The sequence below is a fragment of the Euprymna scolopes genome, chromosome 22, assembly GCF_053919585.1.
Source record: "Euprymna scolopes isolate OS-2025 chromosome 22, ASM5391958v1, whole genome shotgun sequence".
NCBI classification, from domain to species: domain Eukaryota; kingdom Metazoa; phylum Mollusca; class Cephalopoda; order Sepiida; family Sepiolidae; genus Euprymna; species Euprymna scolopes.
In genome coordinates this window covers 27,742,266-27,765,196 of record NC_136503.1, presented here as the reverse complement: position 1 = coordinate 27,765,196, position 22,931 = coordinate 27,742,266, and the positions used below count along the sequence as shown (strand labels likewise).

The window sequence follows — 22,931 nt, the reverse complement described above, 5'->3', positions numbered from 1 at the left end:
ATTCGTAAATAAGTCAACCCTTTTAATCTTTTGTTAATCATTGGAAGAAGTTAATTTTAATTGTCTTAACATATTCCCGTAACTGTAATTTTTTAATAATTACTTTAAATAAAAAAAATAACATCTTGGATGATGCAAAAATTTCAGCTTACAAGTTCAACCACAAATGAGGAGCCACTGTATGAGACAAGTTCGTTTCAATTCTGCAACAATTTGGGGGTTCGTATTACTGTACACATATATTCGAAAAAGTTGTCAAGAAACAAATATATAACAAATAAATGTTATCAAAGGCAAGATATGTTACTTTTCTACCTAACTGGATATGTTTTTAGTGTTTTGGTACTCCTTGGGCGTTGAGTTCCATGGCGACCAGCAAAAAATTTAATGAGTAAATGTTTACTTTAACTACAACAGGTGTTCTGTTGTAGTTAAAGTAAAATTTGTTTTTTTATAGGTTTTCGGGGTTGCTAACAACGACCCTGATATTCAAACCCGTCGCAAATTTACCGTTTGCATAGTATTATTAATCCCTGAACCCTCGCACTATTTTGTGCCAACTCATCGCCGTCGTTTATGCTATTCTTACTAGATGCGTTCGCGCATGGACGCACGTAGTAAGGTGACTTGTCAAATCGCGGAAGAATTTTTTAGCAGACATTTAAAATAACAGAAAAGTTTTCAAAAACAAAATGTGGTTTATTTTTCTGTGTTGCGTAGTTTTTGATGCTTTTTTTTAATTGATCTAAAAAGTTAAGTTTTCACGAGCGGTCTACAAAAGCTTTTATTTTTCGTTTTTTAATTTTTTTTGGAGGGAGGAGGGGTTCAATTATAAAACTAGTACACTATTAAACAGGTGCTTCTGCAGTTTAATTTACCGTTTTTCCGTAAGTAACGGACCGACGCACACCGAGCAGAAGAACTGTTTAATTTTTCACAAAAATTCTGTTTACATTGAGGGGGGTAGGGCGATGAAGTTCTTCTGCTCGGTGTTTGTCGGCGCGTTACTACTACTACTACTACTACTACTACTACTACTACTACTAATAATAATAATAATAATGATAAAAAAAAGTTAATTATTACTTCGAATTTATTTCAGGAAACAGTCTTTATTGCGATATAAATGTATATTTCTGTATATCCATTTAAATTTCACTAATGAAAATCCTCTAACATGAAAAAAAAGTCCAGCTGGGGCAACTGCCTTTAAGCAAAAAAGAAAAAAAAAAGAAAAAAAGGAACTCATGTTTTGTTTCCCTGTTGGCAAAGACGGACAGAAATGCTGTGTGTGTGTATATATATATATATATATATATATATATATATATATATATATATATATATATATATATATGTATACAGGCGTGTATGTTTATACTAGCAAAGGGCTGTGACTCCATCCCTATCACTACATTCTAACTGACCGACGACTAGACATTAACTTGAGAAGACTTAACACGTGAGAGGCACCGAAACTCTCTAAAAGAATAAAACGAAATGTGAGTTTTTAAAAACAAAAAAAAAAGTTAATTATTACTTCGAATTTATTTCAAGAAGCAGTCTCTATTGCGATATAAATGTATAATTGTCATTTAAATTTCACTAATGAAAATCCTCTAACATGAATGCTAATAGTGGCCAGGCGGGCTGAATGTTGATCCGGACTTGCAACCGGAAGCAATCCTTTTTGCGATATCAACGTGGAAATTGCCCTGACTTAGAACGAGGGAATTAAATACTACCACAGCATCAGAGGAAATTGCCTTCCTCGTCTTTTTCCCATCCAACATTTCTAGCGACTAACCAGTATGGTGTAAAGTAGACCTATCATCAAACGCCTTCTTTCAAAGCATTACTACCGACTTTAACTAAGTAGAATACTTAATTCAAAATTTTATTTAGTTTTTATTATATACATTTTTTTTAAATAATAATAAAATTTTATTTTTTATTTTTATTTCTTTATTTTATTTTCTATTTCTTTGTTTTGTTTTTTATTTCTTCGTAACTTCTGTTTATGCCGTGTATCTATGTGTGATAGTGCACGATACCTCCTGTATATATGGGAGCCAAACACTATACTTGCGTCAGAACCACAGGTAAAACAATTCTGTGCTCGGTGTTGCCACAAACACAAAAATATGAAAAATATCAAGTACAAATAATTCAAACCATGGGACCCAGAATAAAGATCTGAGTGTCATGATCGGCAGGTGCTCCTTCGGTAGCCAGCATGGGGGACCCGGTCGTCATCCTGTGAATGTTGGCCAAATACTTAATTTCAGAAACTCAAATAACATGGACGCTGAGCAGCTAAGCATAACCTATAATTTCAGGGAACAAAATGATACCGAACAAACACAGCACAGCCGTGATAATCATCAAAATGGAAAAAAGCGAAGAAAGAAATGGACAACAAAAGAGAATAGACTAGTAATGAAATGATATTATAGAAGTCATTCTGAATATAGATATGGAGGTTATTGGAAACGAATGAAAGAACTATGCGACCTCTCCAGTGACCATCAAGCGACAGAACAAAGAATTGCGGACCAAGTAAGACTGCTACTCAAGAAAGGTTGGCTCTCTAAACTAGAACTAGCAGAAATTCAGCGAAAAATAAATGATCAAACTGAACAAGAAACACCCCCAACGAAACTGCCCGTAGAAAAACCCCACAAGTTGAAGCCTCACAAGTAAAAGCACCAAAGGCCCAGAACCTACGAGGACCGAAGTCTAAAAACGTTGAAACCGAGAACAATGAAACAGAACTAACAGAGAATGAAACAAATGAAATAAATAAAATAACACAGTTCATGAGCGAGGAAAAAACAAAATTCCCATCGTTAAAGAACCAAGAGCAGAAGAAATTAAAAACAGAAACAGAAAAGGTTAACAAGCTCCTCCCACACATCCCGACAAACACAATCACAGATTTAAACACCTCATTTACGCAGGCGCCGAAATGGTAAGTATGAATCTCAAATCAGAAAAACAACTGGGGACAAGCGGACCGACAAAACCTGAATGGGAAATAAGACTAGAAACCCAAAATGGTAAGTATAAATCTCAAATCAGAAAAACAACTGGGGACAAGCGGACCGACAAAACCTGAATGGGAAATAAGACTAGAAACCCAAATACAGAAACATAAAAAAGAAACCAAAATGATCAACAGGAAGAAAGCAATGTGGAGAAAACGGAATATTGGAAATGTAACTGGCAGGATGAGGCTAAACAAGAAACATGAAGAACTGGACCAAAAATAAAAGAAGCGAGATTGAGACGATATAGATATAAATCTGAACAATGCAAAGAAAACAGAACATTTGAAACTAATGAACGCCAATTCTACCAAAATGTGAACGGAGGAAAAACAAAAACAGAACAAACAAATCCGACAGAAACAAAACTCTACTGGAGTAAAATATGGGAAGAGCAACGAGATCACAATAGAAATGCCGAATGGCTAAAAGACAGGAAATAAGAGTTACAACAAATCGAAGAAGGAACAGTGAATGAAATCATCAAGGAAACCCTAAAGAAAACCATAGGAAAAATGGCAAAGTGGAGAGCATCAGGGCACGACGGGATACATGCATACTGGTTTAAAAAATTCACAACCTTATACGAAAGGCTAGCCCACAACCTTGGAAGTTGTATACAGGAAGCAAACGTGCCAGACTGGATGACAAAAGGTAGAACCACACTGCTATAGAAGGACACGGAGAAAAGAAACGACCCCAGCAATTATAGGCCAATCACGTGCCTACCTACCATGTGAAAGATACTGACAGCACAACCGAGGGAACAAATCTACTGCTCACTGAATAACCGTGGACTCATCCCCAAGGAATAGAAAGGACGCCAAAAAGGGAAAAGAGGAACACATGATCTGCTATATGTTAATCAAAAGATCCTAAAGGAGGTAAAAAGGAGGAGGAAAAATTTAGCCATGGCCTGGATCAACTACAAAAAAGCGTACGACAGGATCCCGCAAGCATGGATAATAGAATGCCTAAAAATGTATAAAATACCAAGCGGGATTACCAATGTAATAGAAAATGCAATGAAAACATGGAGATTGGAACTGAAAGCTGATGGACAACACATAACAGAAATTAACATACAAAGAGGCATCTTCCAAGGAGACTCATTATCACCATTACTATTCATCAAGCCATGATTCCCTTGAATAGTATTCCGAGAAAGTGCCAAGCCGGATACAAGTTCCCCAATACAGAGGAAAAATTGAACCACCTGATGTACATGGACGATCTGAAACTTTTTGCAAGGATCGAAAAGGAGCTAGAGACACTAATTAATACTACCAGGATCTTCAGGCAAGATATCCAAATGGAATTTGGAATGGAAAAGTGCGCACTACTAGTTATAATAAAGGGAAAACTGAAAACGACAGAAGGCATGGAACTACCCAACCAAACAGAAATGAGGGCAATATGAGAACAAGACGGCTATAAATACTTGGGAATTCTGGAAGCGGATACCATCAGAGCAACAGAAATGAAAGAGAAAATTGGAACCAGGAGAACAAGAAAACTTCTGGAAACTAAATTATATAGTAGAAACCTAATAAAAGGTATAAATACATGGACAATGTCACTAGTGAGATACTCTGGACCGTTTATAGGATGGACCAAAGAAGAACTGAGACAGCTCGACCAGAAAACCAGGGGACTCATGACCATGCATAATGCACTACACCCAAAGGACGATATTGACAGACTCTACGTAAAAAGGAAAGACGACAGGAGAGGACTGATCTGTATAGAGAACTGTGTGAAAGACACACAAAAAAAGAACTAGAAAATACATAATGCAAAACCTTGGAAGGATAATTACAGCAGCGAGAGACACGGAGAAAACCAAACAAAACAGAAAACAGAGAGACAAATGACAAAACAAGAAAAGAGAAATGGGAAGAGAAACAACTCCACGTGAGATTCATAAGAATGACAAAAGACAAGAATAACGAAAACACCTGGACATGGATGCGAAAAGGACATATAAACCGAGAAACTGAATCTCTAATAACTGCAGCACAAGATAACTCAATAAGAACCAATCATATCAAAGCAAGGATCGATAAAACACAAGAAAACAACAAATGCAGACTCTGTGGACAAAGAGACGAAACGATAAACCATATTGTAAGTGAATGCAGCAAACTGACCCAAAAGGAATACAAAAACAGGCATGACCAAGTGGGGAGGGCGGTGCACTGAGAATTGTGCAAACGGCTGCATTTTGTAGCGTACAGATAAATGGTACAGCACTAGAAAACGAGAACAACAAACTCCTATGGGATATGGACATACAAACGGGCAAACCCATCCAAGCAAGAAGACCAGATGTCGTAATAATAATCAAGAAAGAGAAATCCTGTCAAATCGTAGACTTTTCTGTCCCAGCTGACCACAGGGTGAGTATGAAAGAAAAGGAGAAACGAAGCAAATACACAGAACTAGCCAGAGAGTTAAAAGGATTTGGATGATGAAGAAAATCAAAATAGTACCTACAGTAGTAGAAGCACTAGGAACAATTCCGAAAAACCTGGAAAAAAGAATGGCAGAAATTGGAATCAGAGGAATAGCTGCAAAAATACAACGCCTAACGATAATGAAAACGACGGAAATATTAAGGAAAAGACTTGAATGCGGAGAATAACACAAGACAATATAACGAATAAGTGTTACAGGGAATGAAGAACACCAAAGCTGCATATCTACATGTTCTACATCCCCGTCATGCATCACCTCCATTGTTTCACCACCGTTCCCCCCAATAGAAAAGTGATACCAAAGAGCCGAGAAGGGTCAAGGAGGACGGAAAGATCGAGGAGGGAGCACTGACCATTCATCCGCTGGACAAGTGCGAAGAGAACTGGGATCTTGGGGAGGCTTAGTGCCACTCAAATTCCAGTATAAATCAATGGCCACTGCCAGCGAGAAATCAATGGTAAGAGGCTGTTGCGATGATGCAAATTTATTTGCAAATGCTATCGAAGGAGGAGAAGAGAGCTGGACGTCTGGGGAGACTTGTTGTCACTCAGCTTCCAGAGAACACCACAGGTCTCCAAGCAGATCGTTTGTTGACTTGTGTGAAAGCTCCATGTGAGCCAATAATAATAATAATAATAATAATAATAATAATAATAATAATAATAATAATAATAATAAAAAAAATAAACAATGACCTTTTTTCTTTTTACTTTTTTGTTATAAATCCAAGTTTTCGGACTTATATGGTACTTCATCATCGGGTCTGTATCGAATCGTATTTTATATTATTTTTTGGGAATTCTTTGAGATACGTAAATTGTATATTTATTTGCGGACTGTTATCGTCATCTTTATAGTTGTTGTTTCACAATGTTTCGGCCAAATATTTCTAGAGAAATATTTGGCCGAAACGTAGTGAAACAAGAATATTTGACCGAAACGTGGTTAAAAACAACTATAAAGATGAGGATAGAAAAGAGGCGTGCCTTTTTTCTGTTGTTCTTGGCCTTCGGGCCGGGATCAAAGTGTTATATCTACTTTTTAAATAGGCGAGAATTCCTCGCTAAATCTCACTTGAAATTTTACTTTTTTAGGCGATTAGGAGATTTTATAATCGGAATCGGTAACTGTATTGGAATTGTAATATTGGAATAGAATCAGTAATTATATTGGAATCGGGAAAATATTGGGATGTTCCTATTACTAAGTTTGATCAATGTATTTTTATTTTATTTTGTTTCGTCACTTACAATCAGAATGAAATTTTGAAAGATATCGGAATCAGTATCGGAATCGTTACCGGAATCAGATTTTCTTTTTATCCTTAATATATTATAGATTTTACTAATAAATAAATTGTATATATTTATTAATTTTCAAGTACCATTAAAGCTAAAATCTATAGATTATCCCCACAAGTGTATTTTTACGTTTATCGAAAATATATCCGTATATTACATCTGTTTTTGCAGAACTCTATAACTAAATATCTAGAGATTTTAAAAGAATCGGAATTGGAATCGAAATCGGTAATAGAATCTGAATCGAGAAAAACATTCAAATCAACTCATTACAAATTTTAAAAAATATGGTATGGTCCCGATTTTACGTTATGTTAAAAAACAAAAAAAACAAAAAAACAAACAAAAAAACAAAACAAAATATAAGTAGCCACATACGCTAAATTTAGGACCTCTCTGACAACCAAGAATATGAGAGTGAATTCCCTTTGAAGTGACCCCATTCTCGAATATTATTATATTTTATAATAACGTCATATTCCTGTCTATTTAATTAATATGTACATCGTTCAACAAATTAATTTTCATGCTGAAAACGAACTTATACACACAAATATTCCAGCATACTTTCTATATTATATCATTTATTCAAAAGGAATCTACATTTAACAAGTTCCCTCATTTGCATATTACATTAAAGAAAACCTATTTTAATAATTAGCTCGATCTTAATAATTATTTGTTTGAATTGTTCTATTCAGAAGTATTATATAAAGTTCATTTATTTAATTTATTTTTTTATTTGCTTTATATTTCATCTATTTTCAATTGTTAATAGCTGACAACAGTTGCGTTTAAGACAGAAAGTAAGGTTATTTATTTAAGCTATGAGATTCATCTCTCGTTTAAGCCATAAAAGTTTAGGTTTCATGAATCAAGATGGATGTGTTTTATGCTTCTCTGAACCAAACATGTGGTCGCTTTTCGTAAAAGGTTAGGATATTCGGTGTATCTTAAATAGTATGCGACTAATCCCTCCGTCCGGCGATATGTATTTTGTATAATAATAATATATGCCCATACAACTAGTAATAAAATAGGACTATACAGCTAGTAACAATACAAATTAGACGGGCTCGTACAAACTCATCCTCCGCACTGCTGGCTCTGTGTAACAGAGTGGGTCCTGTCACATAAGTACAGCACGCTAACCGACTGAGCCACCTAGACTGACTTGGAACAAGAGAGAGAATAGATACTTATTTCTCCACCGGCAATCCCATTTTTTTTTTTTTACTAACCGTCAAAAATGACAAGTTCATTTTATTTCATTACCTATTAGGTGACTATCTTATCTTCGCCGGCTGGATGAGTTTTATTTATTTATTTATTTATTTTTTTGAAATTGTATTTTTATCGCACTATACTATTCGTAAATAAGTCAACCCTTTTAATCTTTTGTTAATCATTGGAAGAAGTTAAGGAACTCGTGACTCTTTTGTCTCCCATCTTTTGTCAACTAAAATTTTAATCACGTGACTACGGTATAGCGTCAATAAAATAAACCGTTCATTCAAGTGCCGTTTGTTTTGGATTTACCTGAATACGATATTAAAAATCATTGGTACTTATGAACTTATGTTACCGGACTGGCGGGTGTTTTGTAACTATTGTGTACTTTCACCTAACAAATTAATAAACAAAACATATCGTAAAACTTGAATATATATATCTATAATATAAAGCTGAACGTCCGTGTGTGTATCTGGTCATGAATAGGCTCCTATATGGGTTGACTATTATAGAAAACTGATTATATATAATGATAGATGTACCGAGACACAGGAATGGGTATGTTTGATCTAGCATAATGATGATTTATTAAAATTGTGGGATCTGCGTACGCGCCTGGTCCACAAAGTATGGAAAAAAAAAATTAAAAAAAAAAAAAAAAAAACGTTTAAACGTGTTTTTGATTTAGATGTACAGAATAATACTTTGATAAGTATGTTTTAACTTAAATAGGGATGGTATAATAAAATTCTGGGTCTGCGTTCGCGCCTGGCCGCCATAGAATAGAAATAGGCACAAACTTTAATAAAGACTTTTTATATCTATCTGCGTAAGTATACTTTGATAATTATGTTTCAGTTTGAAGAAATATGGTATAATAAGATTATGGGATGTTCGTTCGTACCTGACCTCCATAGAATGGAAATATGTCACAAAGTATAACAAGGTTTTTTAATATAGATCCACAGAATATTGTGATAAGTATTTGAGTGTGAACAGGTATGGTACAATAAATTATGGGGTTTATCTATTTTATTTTTACTTTCATCATATTTTGCTTTGGTTTTGATACCCCACATTCGAAGCTATCTCTTTAAAACCCTTCCTTTCCATAACTTATATATATATATATATATATATATATATATATATATATATATATATATATATATATATATATATATATATATATATATAAAAGCGAAAATGTATGTATGTATGTATGTATGTATGTGCGCTTCTCCTCGATGTCCACAAAAGGCTTCTTTCAGAGAAGCGCTCCCTCGCTACGCAACTTCTTAAAACTTTTTATATCATCGATAAATTGTAACATCTCACACTTAACCACGGAGCTCGGCTGTCTATTTAATTTTATTGACTTTCAAACGTTAATTATTCCACATTTTCTGCATCGGCACGCGTTACATTCGGTTTTCGGTTTAAACAAAAAGCGAAACTCGACTCTAAAGTCAGGCTCCAAGCCAGTGGTCTCTAGAGAGCTAAGTAACGTTTGTGTTCATAGTCGACTTCGTCATATCAGACGGTAGCTTTCATTTCGAAACGTGCACCTGTTTTTTTTCACACTTTACTATTTTCCAACTGCGCGTCGTCAAGGCTTCGTTTTTTTTTCACGGGCACCTGTTTTTTTTCTCGTTTCTTTTCACACACACCTGCAAACACCCGGGCAACGCCGGGTACCCCTCGCTAGTACTTTCATAAATCAGAGTCTATTTTCTGTAGGCTGTTTTTGAACACAGTCAACACCGGGTACTTTTGCTAGTATATATATATAAAGCTAAACGTGTGTGTGTGTGTGTCTGGTCAGGAATAGGCTCCTATATGGTTGACTATTTTAAAAAACTGATTACATATAATGATAGAAGATGTATCGAGGATCAGGAATGGGCATGTTTGATCTGGCAGAACGGTGGTTCATAAAAATTGTGGGGTATGCGTTCGCGCCTGGCCCCCAAAGTATGGAAGTAAAAAATGTAAAAAAAAAAACGTTACAAGGGTTTTTGATATAGATGTACATAACAATACTTTGATAAGTATGTTTTAACTTAAATAGGGATGGTATAATAAAATTGTGTGGTCTGCATCCACGCCTGTACTCATGGAAATATGGTACAAACTTTAACAAAGACTTTTCATATCTATTTGCGTAAGTATACTTTGATAATTATGTTTCAGTTTGAAGAAATATGGCATAATAAAATTATTAGGTGTTCGTTCGCGCCTGACCTCCATAAAATGTAAATATGTCACAAAGTTTAACAAGGTTTTTTTAAAAGGGGCGAGAGTCCACAGTAATACCTTTAATCTTAATTCACGTTAGCTTTTATTAATTTTTTTATTTGAATCACTTTGTGTCGAATAAATTCACCTCATAAATTCACGCTCTTATCAAAGTGAAAGCCAAAAAAAAGTCGGAACTTTAGACAATTCTCAGCACAAATTTTTAATAACTCTGTTTTTCCTTCTCCACTTGTATATGGCACTCTTTCGAAAATAGATAAATAGATAAATAATTAAAAAATAAGAACGTTACTTGTTATCGTGTCAAAAGAAGGAAAAAATCCTGCTCACGTGATTACGTGTCTTTTAAAAACATTTACATAACCTTTTTATTTTTATTCATATATCTGTTTAAGCTTTTTTTGTCAGTGTACTAGAATGAATTCAGTTGATTACAACCCTTTCTACGTGTTCTTTACATTACAACAACCCTGAATCCGACGGCACAATACTACATCGTTCAATACTGGAAAACTGAAAAGAAGCTGTTCTGCTAGAAAAGGGTGCCATTTTCTCCTTATTCATATTTATATCGATTCTTTTCTTGAAAAAAACTAAAGTGATTACGTGTTTACTTTTTTAATATCCCATTTTGCTGTTTCGGATTATTTTAATAAAGTAAGTAAAGCTTCATTATTTTTCAAAACTGTTTTTGTTTCTTTGTTTTTCGATATTTCATCGATATTATTTAGTAAGAGTGTTTAGCAGAAAAGCCAACAAACGACTACCCGAAAAAATATATACAAGAAATAAATTTTACCATAGTCAATAAAAGTTAAGTTCATGTTGTTTCTGTTTTGAAATAGTTTTTAATGCTCTTTACTTGAAATAATTTCAGCGAACTGAAATTAAAACGAAATTGGGGGCGATAACTACTATTTTTATATAAACTACACATGCCATAATTGAATTTTCCTCAAGCACAAAATAACGGAAAACATTAAAATATGTTTATAAATATTCCTTATGTTGATGGAACTCTCTTAAATTGTTAACACAGAATGCTTAGGTGCCCCTACTTCAAATTGAAAACGGGCTCTCCATTTCAAAGTCGCTGCCATTTTGATTTTTTTTTTTAAACTGGTTCGTGAATTAAAAAAAATATAAACCACTTAAAAATACAAACCAATGAACTTTTCTACCATAAAAGTAACTTTTATTGACTATGGTAACATTTCTTTCTTGTATATTCATATTATTATATATATAACAATTTCTCTTTGTAAGGAAGCATCATTTTGTTGGTCCCTCTTGGCTACGAATGGAAACAAAGTTGATATAAAAAAATATATTTTCGCGAAATTTATCTTTACTTTCATCATATTTTGCTTAGAATAAACTCTTTGAGAATCAAAACCTATCTCTTTACAACCCCCTCCTTTGCATAACCTATCATACTTTCAGCAATCACAGTCCATTTTCTGTAGGCTGTTTTTGAACCCAGTCAACGACGGGTTCTTCTGCTTATATATATATATATATATATATATATATATATATATATATATATATATATATATATATATATATATATAAGAGCAAATAGTTAATAAAACATCTTAAAAACACTTTGAAAAAGAGTTAAACACTCTTTTTTACCGTCATTGGATACTATCTATTCACGTGTAATCACCTTTTTCTTCCATCGAGTTGACTTCACCATATTTTCCTCTGCTTCACTTTTTGTTATCAATATATATATATATATATATATATATATATATATATATATATATATATATATATATATATATATATATATATATATATGTGTGTGTGTGTGTGTGTGTGATATTTTATACAATACAAAAGAGAATTGAACGAGTAGGGCTAGGGGACAGAGAGGAGTTAAGATAAAGAGAGGGAAGGGAGGTAGCGGAAAGAGAGAAAGAGGAAGAGAGAATGTGGAGAGAGAGAGAGTGAGAGATAGAGAGAGAGAGAGAAGGAGAGAAGTCAATTTTAATACATTAATACAATAGAAGGGTGCGAGGGGAACAAAAGGGTGAGATGATAGATAGAAAGAAAGAAAGAAAGAAAGAAGAAAAGTGAAAAAGAAGAATGGAGAAAACTGAGAGAGAGAGAATGAAGAAGAAGAGAAACAGAGAGAAATTTATTGCTTTTAATTTTTAATACATTAAAAAAGAGGAATAGCGAGAGGTAAAGAGGGAGGGGGAGAGAGAAAGAGAAACAAGGAGAAAGATAGAGAGTGTATCATTTGTAATTTTTTAATACATTAAAATAAGAGATGAAAATACTGTAAAGAAGCATTTAATGTTATTTTTTAAGGAAATCGCTTGAGACAAGGCATGCAGCCATTTTATATAAGGAGCTTACAATACAAAAGATGATTATCGCAAAGACAGGATATGCCTACTGGGCTTGGTCTCAAAACAAAGCTTTAGATAGGAGGAAAACAGTCAACAATAAATCAGTTCCGCAATCTTACAGTTCTTAGAAACATACTACTAAAAAGAAAACAAAGAAAAAGAAAAGAAAAAGAATCTTACAAGTTCATACCGCCAGTTGCAATCGTATCAGTTCGAATGATGTCATAGAAGAAGGTTTCAGTCGCGATTGCGAAATATTCGAATTCGTTGACCATTGCATAACTTGTCATGCTCCAAATATTTTGAAATTTTGCCGTCTCGTAGGCCGCTGTTATCTGTAATGAATAGAGTTGTTTTTAGTCATTTTCTGGGGGGGGGGTTAAAACACACAGACAATCACATTAAGCAACGATCACATTTTAATTTTGAATGAAAAGAATTTAAAGCAAAATATAGTGGCTTGCTGATGATCGTTAAACAGGGTTTTTTTTTTCTCACGACTACAGTGATGTAAAATCTTTTCAAAACGAATGAATTATATCTGATCACTACCTTTCTTGATCGATTTAAATGTATTTTGTATTTGTAGTTTGCTCCATTTTTATTTCCTTTTAATTACTAAAACGGCTAAAAGTTTTTCTTGGTTGAACATTTAACATATGAGAAACACACTTTGCTAGAACCAACTGTCGCGGTGATAAGATAACACACTGATCAGTGCATGCTAATAAACACACACACACACACAGAAACACACACATATATATATATATTTGGTTTGAGAAGACATGTGATTGTTCATAGGAATACCCTTCAACCTTCAGAGGAAGTCAACTCGATGGAAATTGCTCAATTTCTATGTCACATCTGCTTCAAGATGTGCAAATCCGTGGCAGGAGTGTAGAGTCATCTGAGATGGCATGGACGACAAGATTGGGTGAACTCAATGTGACGGCGTTCATCTGGAAAGATGCAGCAATCATCATCATTTCTGTAGAAATATATGTTCTTATAATATATATCAATCCTTATTTAAGAAGCTCAATGTAATTACAGAGCAATCTAGAGAATAAATGACAAAAAGTTATATTCCAAAATTCATGATGTTGACCATCTTATAATTTATTCCTCTAATTTAGTTGACTTATACCATTCTTGGCAGTATCTGTTTCGTAGCGCAACTGATTGATATAATGATTAAGTGATTGATTTTGCGCTACGAAACAGATACTGTCAAGAATTGTATAAGTCAACTGAATTAAAGGAATAAATTATAAACGGTCAACATCATGTATTTTGGAATATAACTTTTTGTTATTTATTCTCTCTCTCCCCCTCTTTCTCTGTATATATATATATATATATATATATATATATATATATATATATATATATATATATATAATTTCTGCATATTTATTCGGTTATTTATTCACATATACTTTTAAGGATGTAGCAGTTCTTTCTTCTTCCGAGGGGTTGAAGCACAGGGTGTTCATAGAAATCATTAATTACAGTTGCTGTATATCATGTTAACGTTTATATACGTGATAATCTGATTTCATTTATGGTATTTCGTGTACTGTTGTCTTCATAAATTCAAGATATTCAGTCGTATTTTCCAGACAGTTGGTATTTCACTTTTATTTTACAAGAACATGTGGGGTGATCGAGTATTTAGAGTTGATGGATAATATTGTTTATTTCATAGACGGCTCACACAAGTAGTTTGTTTTAACTGCATTCGCATGGAATTACTTATGGAGATTATGTTGAGGTGGGAAATACTTATCTATAAGTTCTAACAATAGTATACCTGTATAGTATTTTCGCATAATTAATGAGTACAGAGAGGGGTAAACCAAATGATATTTCTCCTGTTTTTATTATTTACTGGGTGTGGTGAGTATACACGATGTCTTTACATTCGCGATTGCAGAGTGATCTATTTACGGCTGATGACAGTCTCGAAATTCTACGAAAATGTTGGGGATTAAAACTTTTAAAATTAATGGTGGGTGGCAAGGTCCTATGTTTATATATTTTAGTTTTTCGTATGGTGTACGTGTGCCGCTTATGAAATCTAGGTTAACATTAGAAAAATTAACATGGGCCACATTTGTGTGTACGGTGATTTTAACTCATTTGTTTTAGAGTGAGTTTACCGAAGTCTATTAAATGTGTGTTCACTGCAGTTTGATAAAGAAAGAGATCATTGTTACGATATAACCCCAAAGTATGTTGCTAAAATTTATTCTTTAGGGAGCTCAGAATATATAATTCAATCAGATCACACTCTCATATGACTATATCATTAGATTTTTACGTAATCTTTTTCGCCATTCGTGATGAGGCGCAAAAGTTATCTAATGCCCAATGGTGTAAATCTACAATTTTTTTCTATGAAATCTATCAAATTACGAGATAGTGAATTCAGTGTTTACTCAGAGTTGTATTTTTTGTTTTAAATTTGTGTGTTAACTTTTATTAATATAATTTTGTTGAAAAGGAAGATGATAGCTTATATATATATATATATATATATATATATATATATATATATATATATATATATATATATATATATCATCATTTACTATAATAATTATTAAATACTTACAGGCACTAGTATTTTATCCTTTCGGGAATCATCAGTGCCGCGTTTCACGATTACCGCCGGTCATGAGATCCAAACTCGGCAACGAAGGAACAAATCCACGCGGCCACCGTCAACCGCAAGAAATATTGTTGAAATTTAAACATTTATTTTTAAACTTTTAACGTCTGTCAGAGTGATCAAATGATTATAATAGAATGATCTGCGCATGCGAGCTAAAGTGACCGACTTTATTTCAACGGTAATGTGCTCAACGATAAGAATATATATATATATATATATATATATATATATGTGTGTGTGTGTGTATGTGTTTGTGTGTGTGTGTGTGTGTGTGTGTGTGGTTATAACAATGTTATTCAACTCATGTACTGACAAAACTATAGCGTAAGAACTTCAATTAAACTTCACAATATTCGGTTGACAAAACAAAACACAAACAGAATTTGTTTTAAAACAATATACATCATTTCGTTCCATTGTTCTCAACACACATAAATATTAAAATATTAATGAAATTTAAGTTTGTCCATTTTGTTAGATCTCTTATGGATTTTATTACAAATCATTCCAAATGGTATATATTCCACTATTGAATAATTTGAACTAAGAGATTAACTTAAGGAAAGGGGCAAAAGGGGGTGGGGTGTGAATTGGCGAAACAAAAATGAAAGTAAACTGACTCCCGGACAACACCGGGTCCATATGTAACATGATAAGGGCTGTCCCCTTTTCCTGTAAGTAAAAAAATATAGGGAATTAGTTAAATGTAAATATGAAATAGAATAGTCAAGGATTCGAACTTGCGAAACTAGACATGGGATTGAGAATTCCAATCATAAGTTAAAATAAACGCAGAATATTATTATAAATGGAATGTACAGTTAAATTGTTGATTCTGTTAAAAATTTAATAAATACAAATTTGGCTGGAAACTATTCATATTCTTAGAAAGAATGGGTTACAGAATTAGACAAGTAGGTTAAATTCCTTTGTAAAACAACAAAGAGAATGGGAAATTTCCTGGTCGTCAGAAATGGTTTCAAAACGTGCAAATCGCGCATGTTGGAAACACATGAGTTGTGATCACGTTGACCAGACATACGTGTGATGTCAGGGCAGAAATGATTTCTCAATATAGGAAGGTTCGAAGGTAGTAATAGAAGGAAGAAGCGAAAAGAGAATCAGATCAGACAGATCAGAGAAGCAGGGGAGATCAGACAGATTCTCCGTTAGAGTCAAGGCACCCTCTAGGAAGCGGAGGTTTTAGACATAACCATGTAACAACTTTGAATCCCTGAAATGCAGAACCATGTCCGATTGGTCGAAGAAGAAATAAACGTATCATCATGTGTTTTTATAACTGCCGTCTTGTGTTGTGTCATTCTACCAAAACAAAGGTAAAGTGAAATTGTATTAATATGAACTTTGTGTTTATAAAAATGTGCAACTGTCAAGACGTAAATGTCAAACGCACTCTCGGTCTATCTATCAAGATATTTATAAATCTCCTCTCATTGAATTACAGGCTTAGCTCTCTTTAAGTAGTATGTACCTGTCTGTCTCGTTATATATAAAAACTGTCTCTTTATATGTACCCTGTGTATATCTCAGCAATGTCTCCATCTCTCAATAATATGAACACTCACAATGAATATATATATAATATCTAGCATCTCACATCATGATCACACACATGAACACACTAAGACTCTTCCTAATACGAACAGTCAACACCAAGATATAATACATACGTCATCTTAATACCACCCATTACATAACACGTACAGCAACGGTCATATAAAAGAATTAAGTTTAAGTTTACTAACTTTATCCTTCCAGGCTTTGGCGAGGGACTGGTGAACGAGATGTGAAAATTCGTGTGTGAGGATATTTTCCGATCCTTCATAAATATCGTGAGGCAAACACAGGATGCTCTCCATGTTTGACAGACTTATCGAATTGGTTACGCCCGCAACTTCAGAAAATTTTCGCCCGTCGTATGTGCACGTGTCGTTACAGGGTCCGCTGCAGGTGCCTAGAAATTAGATATTAAACAAAAACATTTACATATACACGCGCGCACACACACAAATATATATATATATATATATATATATATATATATATATATATATAAAGGGAGAGAGAGAGAGACTGAGAGAGAGACAGAGAGAGAGAGACAGAGAGAGATTTACTAACTTTGCTTTCGTATAAGCTGTATCGGCTGAAGAGGTCCCTAGTTACTAGTAACTAGCTGACCAAAACATGCTTAAAAGTGTGTAGCAACACGTTACTGCTTACGTAAAAACAAAGAAAGAGTATACTCTGCTCTACTTCGATATTGAGCACTCTTGTATTAACCTCGTTTAACTTCATCGGTTACTTAACCTCTGGAAAACAATAACGTCAGAATATATATATATATATATATATATATATATATATATATATATATATATATATGTGTGTGTGTGTGTGTGTGTGTGTGGAAATGTTTTTTTTCTAATTATATTTTACTTTTTATTTATACGAATCATTTAATATATGAATCTCAATGTAATTACAGAGCATATAACAAATAAATGACAAAGTCTATATTCCAAATTCTAAGATGTTGGCCATCTTACAATTTATTCATTTAAATACGCTGACCGGTACAATTCTTGTGCATGTAAACGCACAAACGTACTTAAAGGTTCGAGATTACTGTTACACTTGCGATAAATCATAAATAGAGTTTGGAATTTTCTTCCGGGTTCCTTCTTCCCCAACTGTACTGACATGCAGAAGTTCAAGTGTAATGTGAACAGGCATATTGCTGCTCAACTCCCTACGAAGTATCCCTGCAACTTATGTTCCTGATAGTAAAAAATGGCACTGTGCCTTGTTTTGGGTAAAAAAACAAACTTATAATCTACATTCTGGTTCGAGATTATTATTACGCTTAAAACTACTGATACTTATTTCTCAGCAGAATTATTTTCTGTAAAGAATTTTCCTCTCGTGTTTCCTTAAAAAAGCACTTTTATTTTAAGCTGCTTTTAAGCTCATTTGTTGCTGCGGAGTTTCTTTTTGTTTTCTCGATTTGAAGTTAATTTTTTTTTAATTGTCATGAACACTTTAAATAAATGTCAAATATGAACAGGTAAAATTATAGAGGAATAAAAGGCGAATCAAATGAGGTACAGGGTGTTTAATAAACAATTACATTCAATTTAGCTTAAATTTGCGGTTTTTGAAAAAAAAAATGACAAGTGCGGACTTTCTTTTTGGCGTCATTATATATATATATATATATATATATATATATATATATATATATATAGGTAAAAATGCACTTTCGTATAAATACTTGAATTCATTCAAGAAAGTATCGCTAACAAAAACAAATAAAAACATCTACATAAAAGTGATACATTTGGTAGTCCGGCGAGGTTAGCACCGTGGTAGAGGTTTAGGCTTCTTATCACGAGGTACCGATTTCGAATCTCGCTAGATTCAGCCACTCTGATGAGTCGTGGACGACGAAACACGTGTCAGTGGATAATTATACTTTAAAAATAATATATATATATTTTTTTCTGTGGAAATATTTTTATTCACTTATATTTCCCTTTTTATATACGAATCCTTATTTAAAAATCTCTATGCAATTACAGAGCATATAATGAATAAATGACAAAAGTCTATATTCCAGGTTTCTTGATGCTGACCGTATAGCTTGCTTACATTACGCCATTTTGAACTTAGAAAGGTTTTTGCAGCTTCCCTTCCAATTTTCGGATTTTTAATCATGTCCAAACGCATTTTGTTTCCTTTTGATGGATTGATAGTTGCTTTTTCTTCTGATGAGTTTGGGGTAAAATAGATTCACTGATTGATATAATAATTAAGTGAATGATTTTGTGCTACGAAACAGATACTGTCAATAATTGTGAATGTCAACTGAGTTAAAGGAATAAATTGTAAGATGGTCAACATCATGAAATTTGGAATATAGACTTTTGTCATTTAGTGAGCTAAAAGTAGGTGGACGATGTTGTAAACCTTTCTACCTGTGGAAGTGGCACTCTTGTCATGATAGAAGTCAACCAGAGTCAGCCATCCGACCTAAATAAAAATGGTCCTGGTACCAATCTCTATGGTATTCAGAAACTAAAACACATAATTTAACTTGATCTGTTTTTCTCTTAAGAGTATAAAGATTATGAGGACGGTTGACTGACCCTAGTTGGCCTTTATCATGACAAAAATGTCAATCCCACAGGTAGGAAGGTTTACAACATTGTCCACCTACTTTTGGCTCACTTTAGATATTTCATCTTCAAACCATTTAATACCATAATATGTTATCTAATACATTATCAAAAGGTTCGGGACAGCTGTATTGTTTGAAGCACAGAAAAAATGGACCTTACGATAGCATTCTTTGCGGTCGACTAGGTTGGCATTTTCAGAATAAACTGCCAGAGTTTCGGCTCTTGTGAATATTCCGACGCCCTTCGTTTCTGATGTTGTTTTAAAGACATCGTCTGGCATGTACTTTGTTAGTTTAGCCAAAGTGATGCACGCCTGTAAGAAAAGATAAAGGATGAGTAAGCGCTAATTCGTTTTTTTTCTTTTTTTAAATTTACACCGAGTAGAGATTAAATTGAATTTAGTAATAAAACAAATTACTGATTCTTATTCAATTTAGTAATAACTCGAATTATTTTATTATATTAGTCCTCGCGTGAAAGAGCAGGACACAAAATGTTTTAAATAATAATAATAATAATAATAATAATAATAATAATAATAATAATAATAATAGAATAACAATAACAAAGACTTTCGCCGGCGAGGACTACTATTGACCGTAACCAGGTATACAGTCCTTTTGAAATTTTCATCTCTATTTTTCTCGTTATGTACTGAATATTTGTTAATGAAACTTATATGAAATATGTTCCTTATTAAATTTTAAAGATTTTCTATTCTGAAAGAAGTTTTAAAAATTTAATCTAAAAAAGTTATTTTAAAGTTTTTTTTTTAAATTAAGATTTTCTCATTATTCAGGCCCGTATTACAAAGAGGGGTTGCAAAAAATGAGTTGTGGTGTGAGGAGAAATACAAACTGAAACAGAAAGAATATTCAGACCTGTAAAAATACAAAGAGGGGTTGCAAAAATTAGTTGTGGTGTGAGGAGAAATACAAATTGAAATAGAGAGAAGGAAAGTTTTAAAATATAATCTTAAAAAGATAAGATACAAGTTAGAAAAGCATTTCATCCAAGGCATGAAAATTGTTAAACAAAATATTTTTACTATAGGCTTTAAAAATAAAGGTACAAGATTCAATTTGAAATTTATTTATCTTCAAAGTGCACTTTTATAAATTTTACAAAGTAAGGTATAAAAATTCAATTTAAATTTAATAAAAAAATTACCTTGTTGAACAGTTATATACGTTTCTTTTTATTTTCTCCATTGAAGAAGAGATACTACTCTCGAAAATTAGGGATATCAACACCAACCATTTTATTCGACACATTATGTTGGTAAATAAACATAATATAAGTAATGAAGTCTATTTTGTACTCTGTCAAGGCAGGATAGGCTGTTTTTAGCAGCTCCTGCCCAGATATGGCAGCAGTATTCCATCCTTGGACGCAATATATATATATATATATATATATATATATATATATATATATATATATGTATATATATATATAGCTAGCTAGCTAGATAGATAGATAGAGAATTGCATCAGTAGTGAGATATCTTCTGGGGCGGTAGAAGGATCCCACCACCTTTCCAGCGACCTTAGCAACAGACTTGATGTACGTGTTCCATTTCAGATCAGGAGTAAAGGACAAACACAGAAGCTTATCAAAACATGGAGCTTCCGCTAGACGAGGGCCACCCATTTCAATTGATGCACGATGGGGATCAGAACGTTGATGATGTAAAGATAGGAGCTTGGTTTTAGATGCATTAAAAGTAACCAGCCACCTCCTCCCCCACTGTAACACGCGCTCAAGATCAGAGAAGAGAGAATCTGAGAGAACTTAGTCATTTACAACCTTTCATGTGTCGGCGTAGATGGTCGTGTCATCAGCATAGATGTCAACGAATGATTTAAGTATGTGTTTAGGGAGGTCATTGATGTAGATCAGGAAGAGAGTTTGGCCCAGTTCGGACATCAACACCAACCATTTTATTCGACACATTATGTTGGTAAATAAACATAATATAATTGAGAATTATTGAAAATTCCTTTTAATATTATCATTATTGTTTTATATGACAAATATTCACGGTGTTTCATACGAACCGCAGAGATATAGCCTTAAAACACAACAGTTTTCACATTACGCACATTGCTTCAAGCAAACTAAAACATGCTTCCCTTTCTCTCTCTCTCTCTCTCTCTCTCTCTCTCACACACACACACACACACATACACATATGTATATATATTGATTAATATATTGAAAAATCAAATAGTCAATTTATATCTATATTAGTTTTGGAGTGAAATAGGAAATATATTTTCATAACTTACTGTATATATATATATATACATGTATATACACATGTATATATATATATATATATATATATATATATATATATATATATATATATAAGTGAAAATGTCTGTATGTGTGTGTGCCTATCTGTCTGTCTGTCTGTCTGTCTGTCTGTCTGTGTATATTTCCCTACCAAATAACTCTGCCAATTTTCTGTCTACAGACTCGAAATTTGATATAAGGAGCATTGAGATTTGGGAAAATCTTTTTCATCGGATTTCGGCCAGAAATTTGGCTGCTAACGGGTCAAACCTCAACGATTTGTACCTTTGAGAACGCTACTCCTCCGAAAATTTGGATTTTAAACACTTTAAATTTTAGACATCAGTTACTTGGACATGGATCTAACTTTATAATTTGATTTGAGCCCAAAACAATAAATGCTAAGAGGTCATAATTGGGGTCAAAGTTTTAAAAATTGACCTCTGCGGTCTCTACCAAATTACTCAGCCAATTTTTGGTCTAAACATTTGAAATTTTATATAAATTGTATTCAGACATAGGGCAAACTTTTTAATCGTTTTATTTTTTCTGAAAATTTGGGTTCCAAGTGGTCAAAGTTCAAAAGATCTTACCTTTGCGTCTCTAGCAAACTCTTAAGCTAATTTTGGGTCTAAACATTTGAAATTTTACACAAAGTGTATTCAGACATAGGGCAAACTTTTTAATCAGTTTTGGGGCGAAAATTTGACTGGCAAGATGTCAAAGTTTATAGAGTTGACCTTTGCAGACTCTACCAAAGTCCTCCGCCAATTTTGGGTCTAAACACTTGAAAATTTAGATTTCCTTTACTTTGACATGGGTCAAACATTTTAATTTGATTTGAGTCCAAAACAATACATGTTAAGGGGTCAAAATTGGTGTTAAAGCAAATAAAAATTTGACGTCTGCGGTCTCTACCAACTTTTCTCTATGGTAGTTAAGGAAGACTATTATATAGAAAAGTATTACCGTACATATTCACACTTTTTATTATATATATATATGCACATAGTTATAAACAGTGCATATCGCCTGAGCAAAGCCGGGCGGAACTGCTAGTATATATA

The 22,931-nt window shown here is 33.3% G+C and overlaps 1 protein-coding gene across 1 annotated transcript in view; it reads right to left on the bottom strand.

Annotated features, from left to right (window-relative positions):
- LOC145243922 (uncharacterized) overlaps positions 1-22,931 on the bottom strand; it is an 85,408-nt gene that overhangs the window by 11,845 nt on the left and 50,632 nt on the right. The window contains exons 4-6 of the mRNA XM_080107035.1: positions 19,723-19,876; positions 17,131-17,339; positions 12,865-13,019 (exon numbers count right to left, since the gene is read on the bottom strand). Coding sequence (XP_079963161.1) covers positions 12,865-13,019; positions 17,131-17,339; positions 19,723-19,876 — 518 coding nt within the window. The remainder of the gene's footprint in view (positions 1-12,864; positions 13,020-17,130; positions 17,340-19,722; positions 19,877-22,931) is intronic.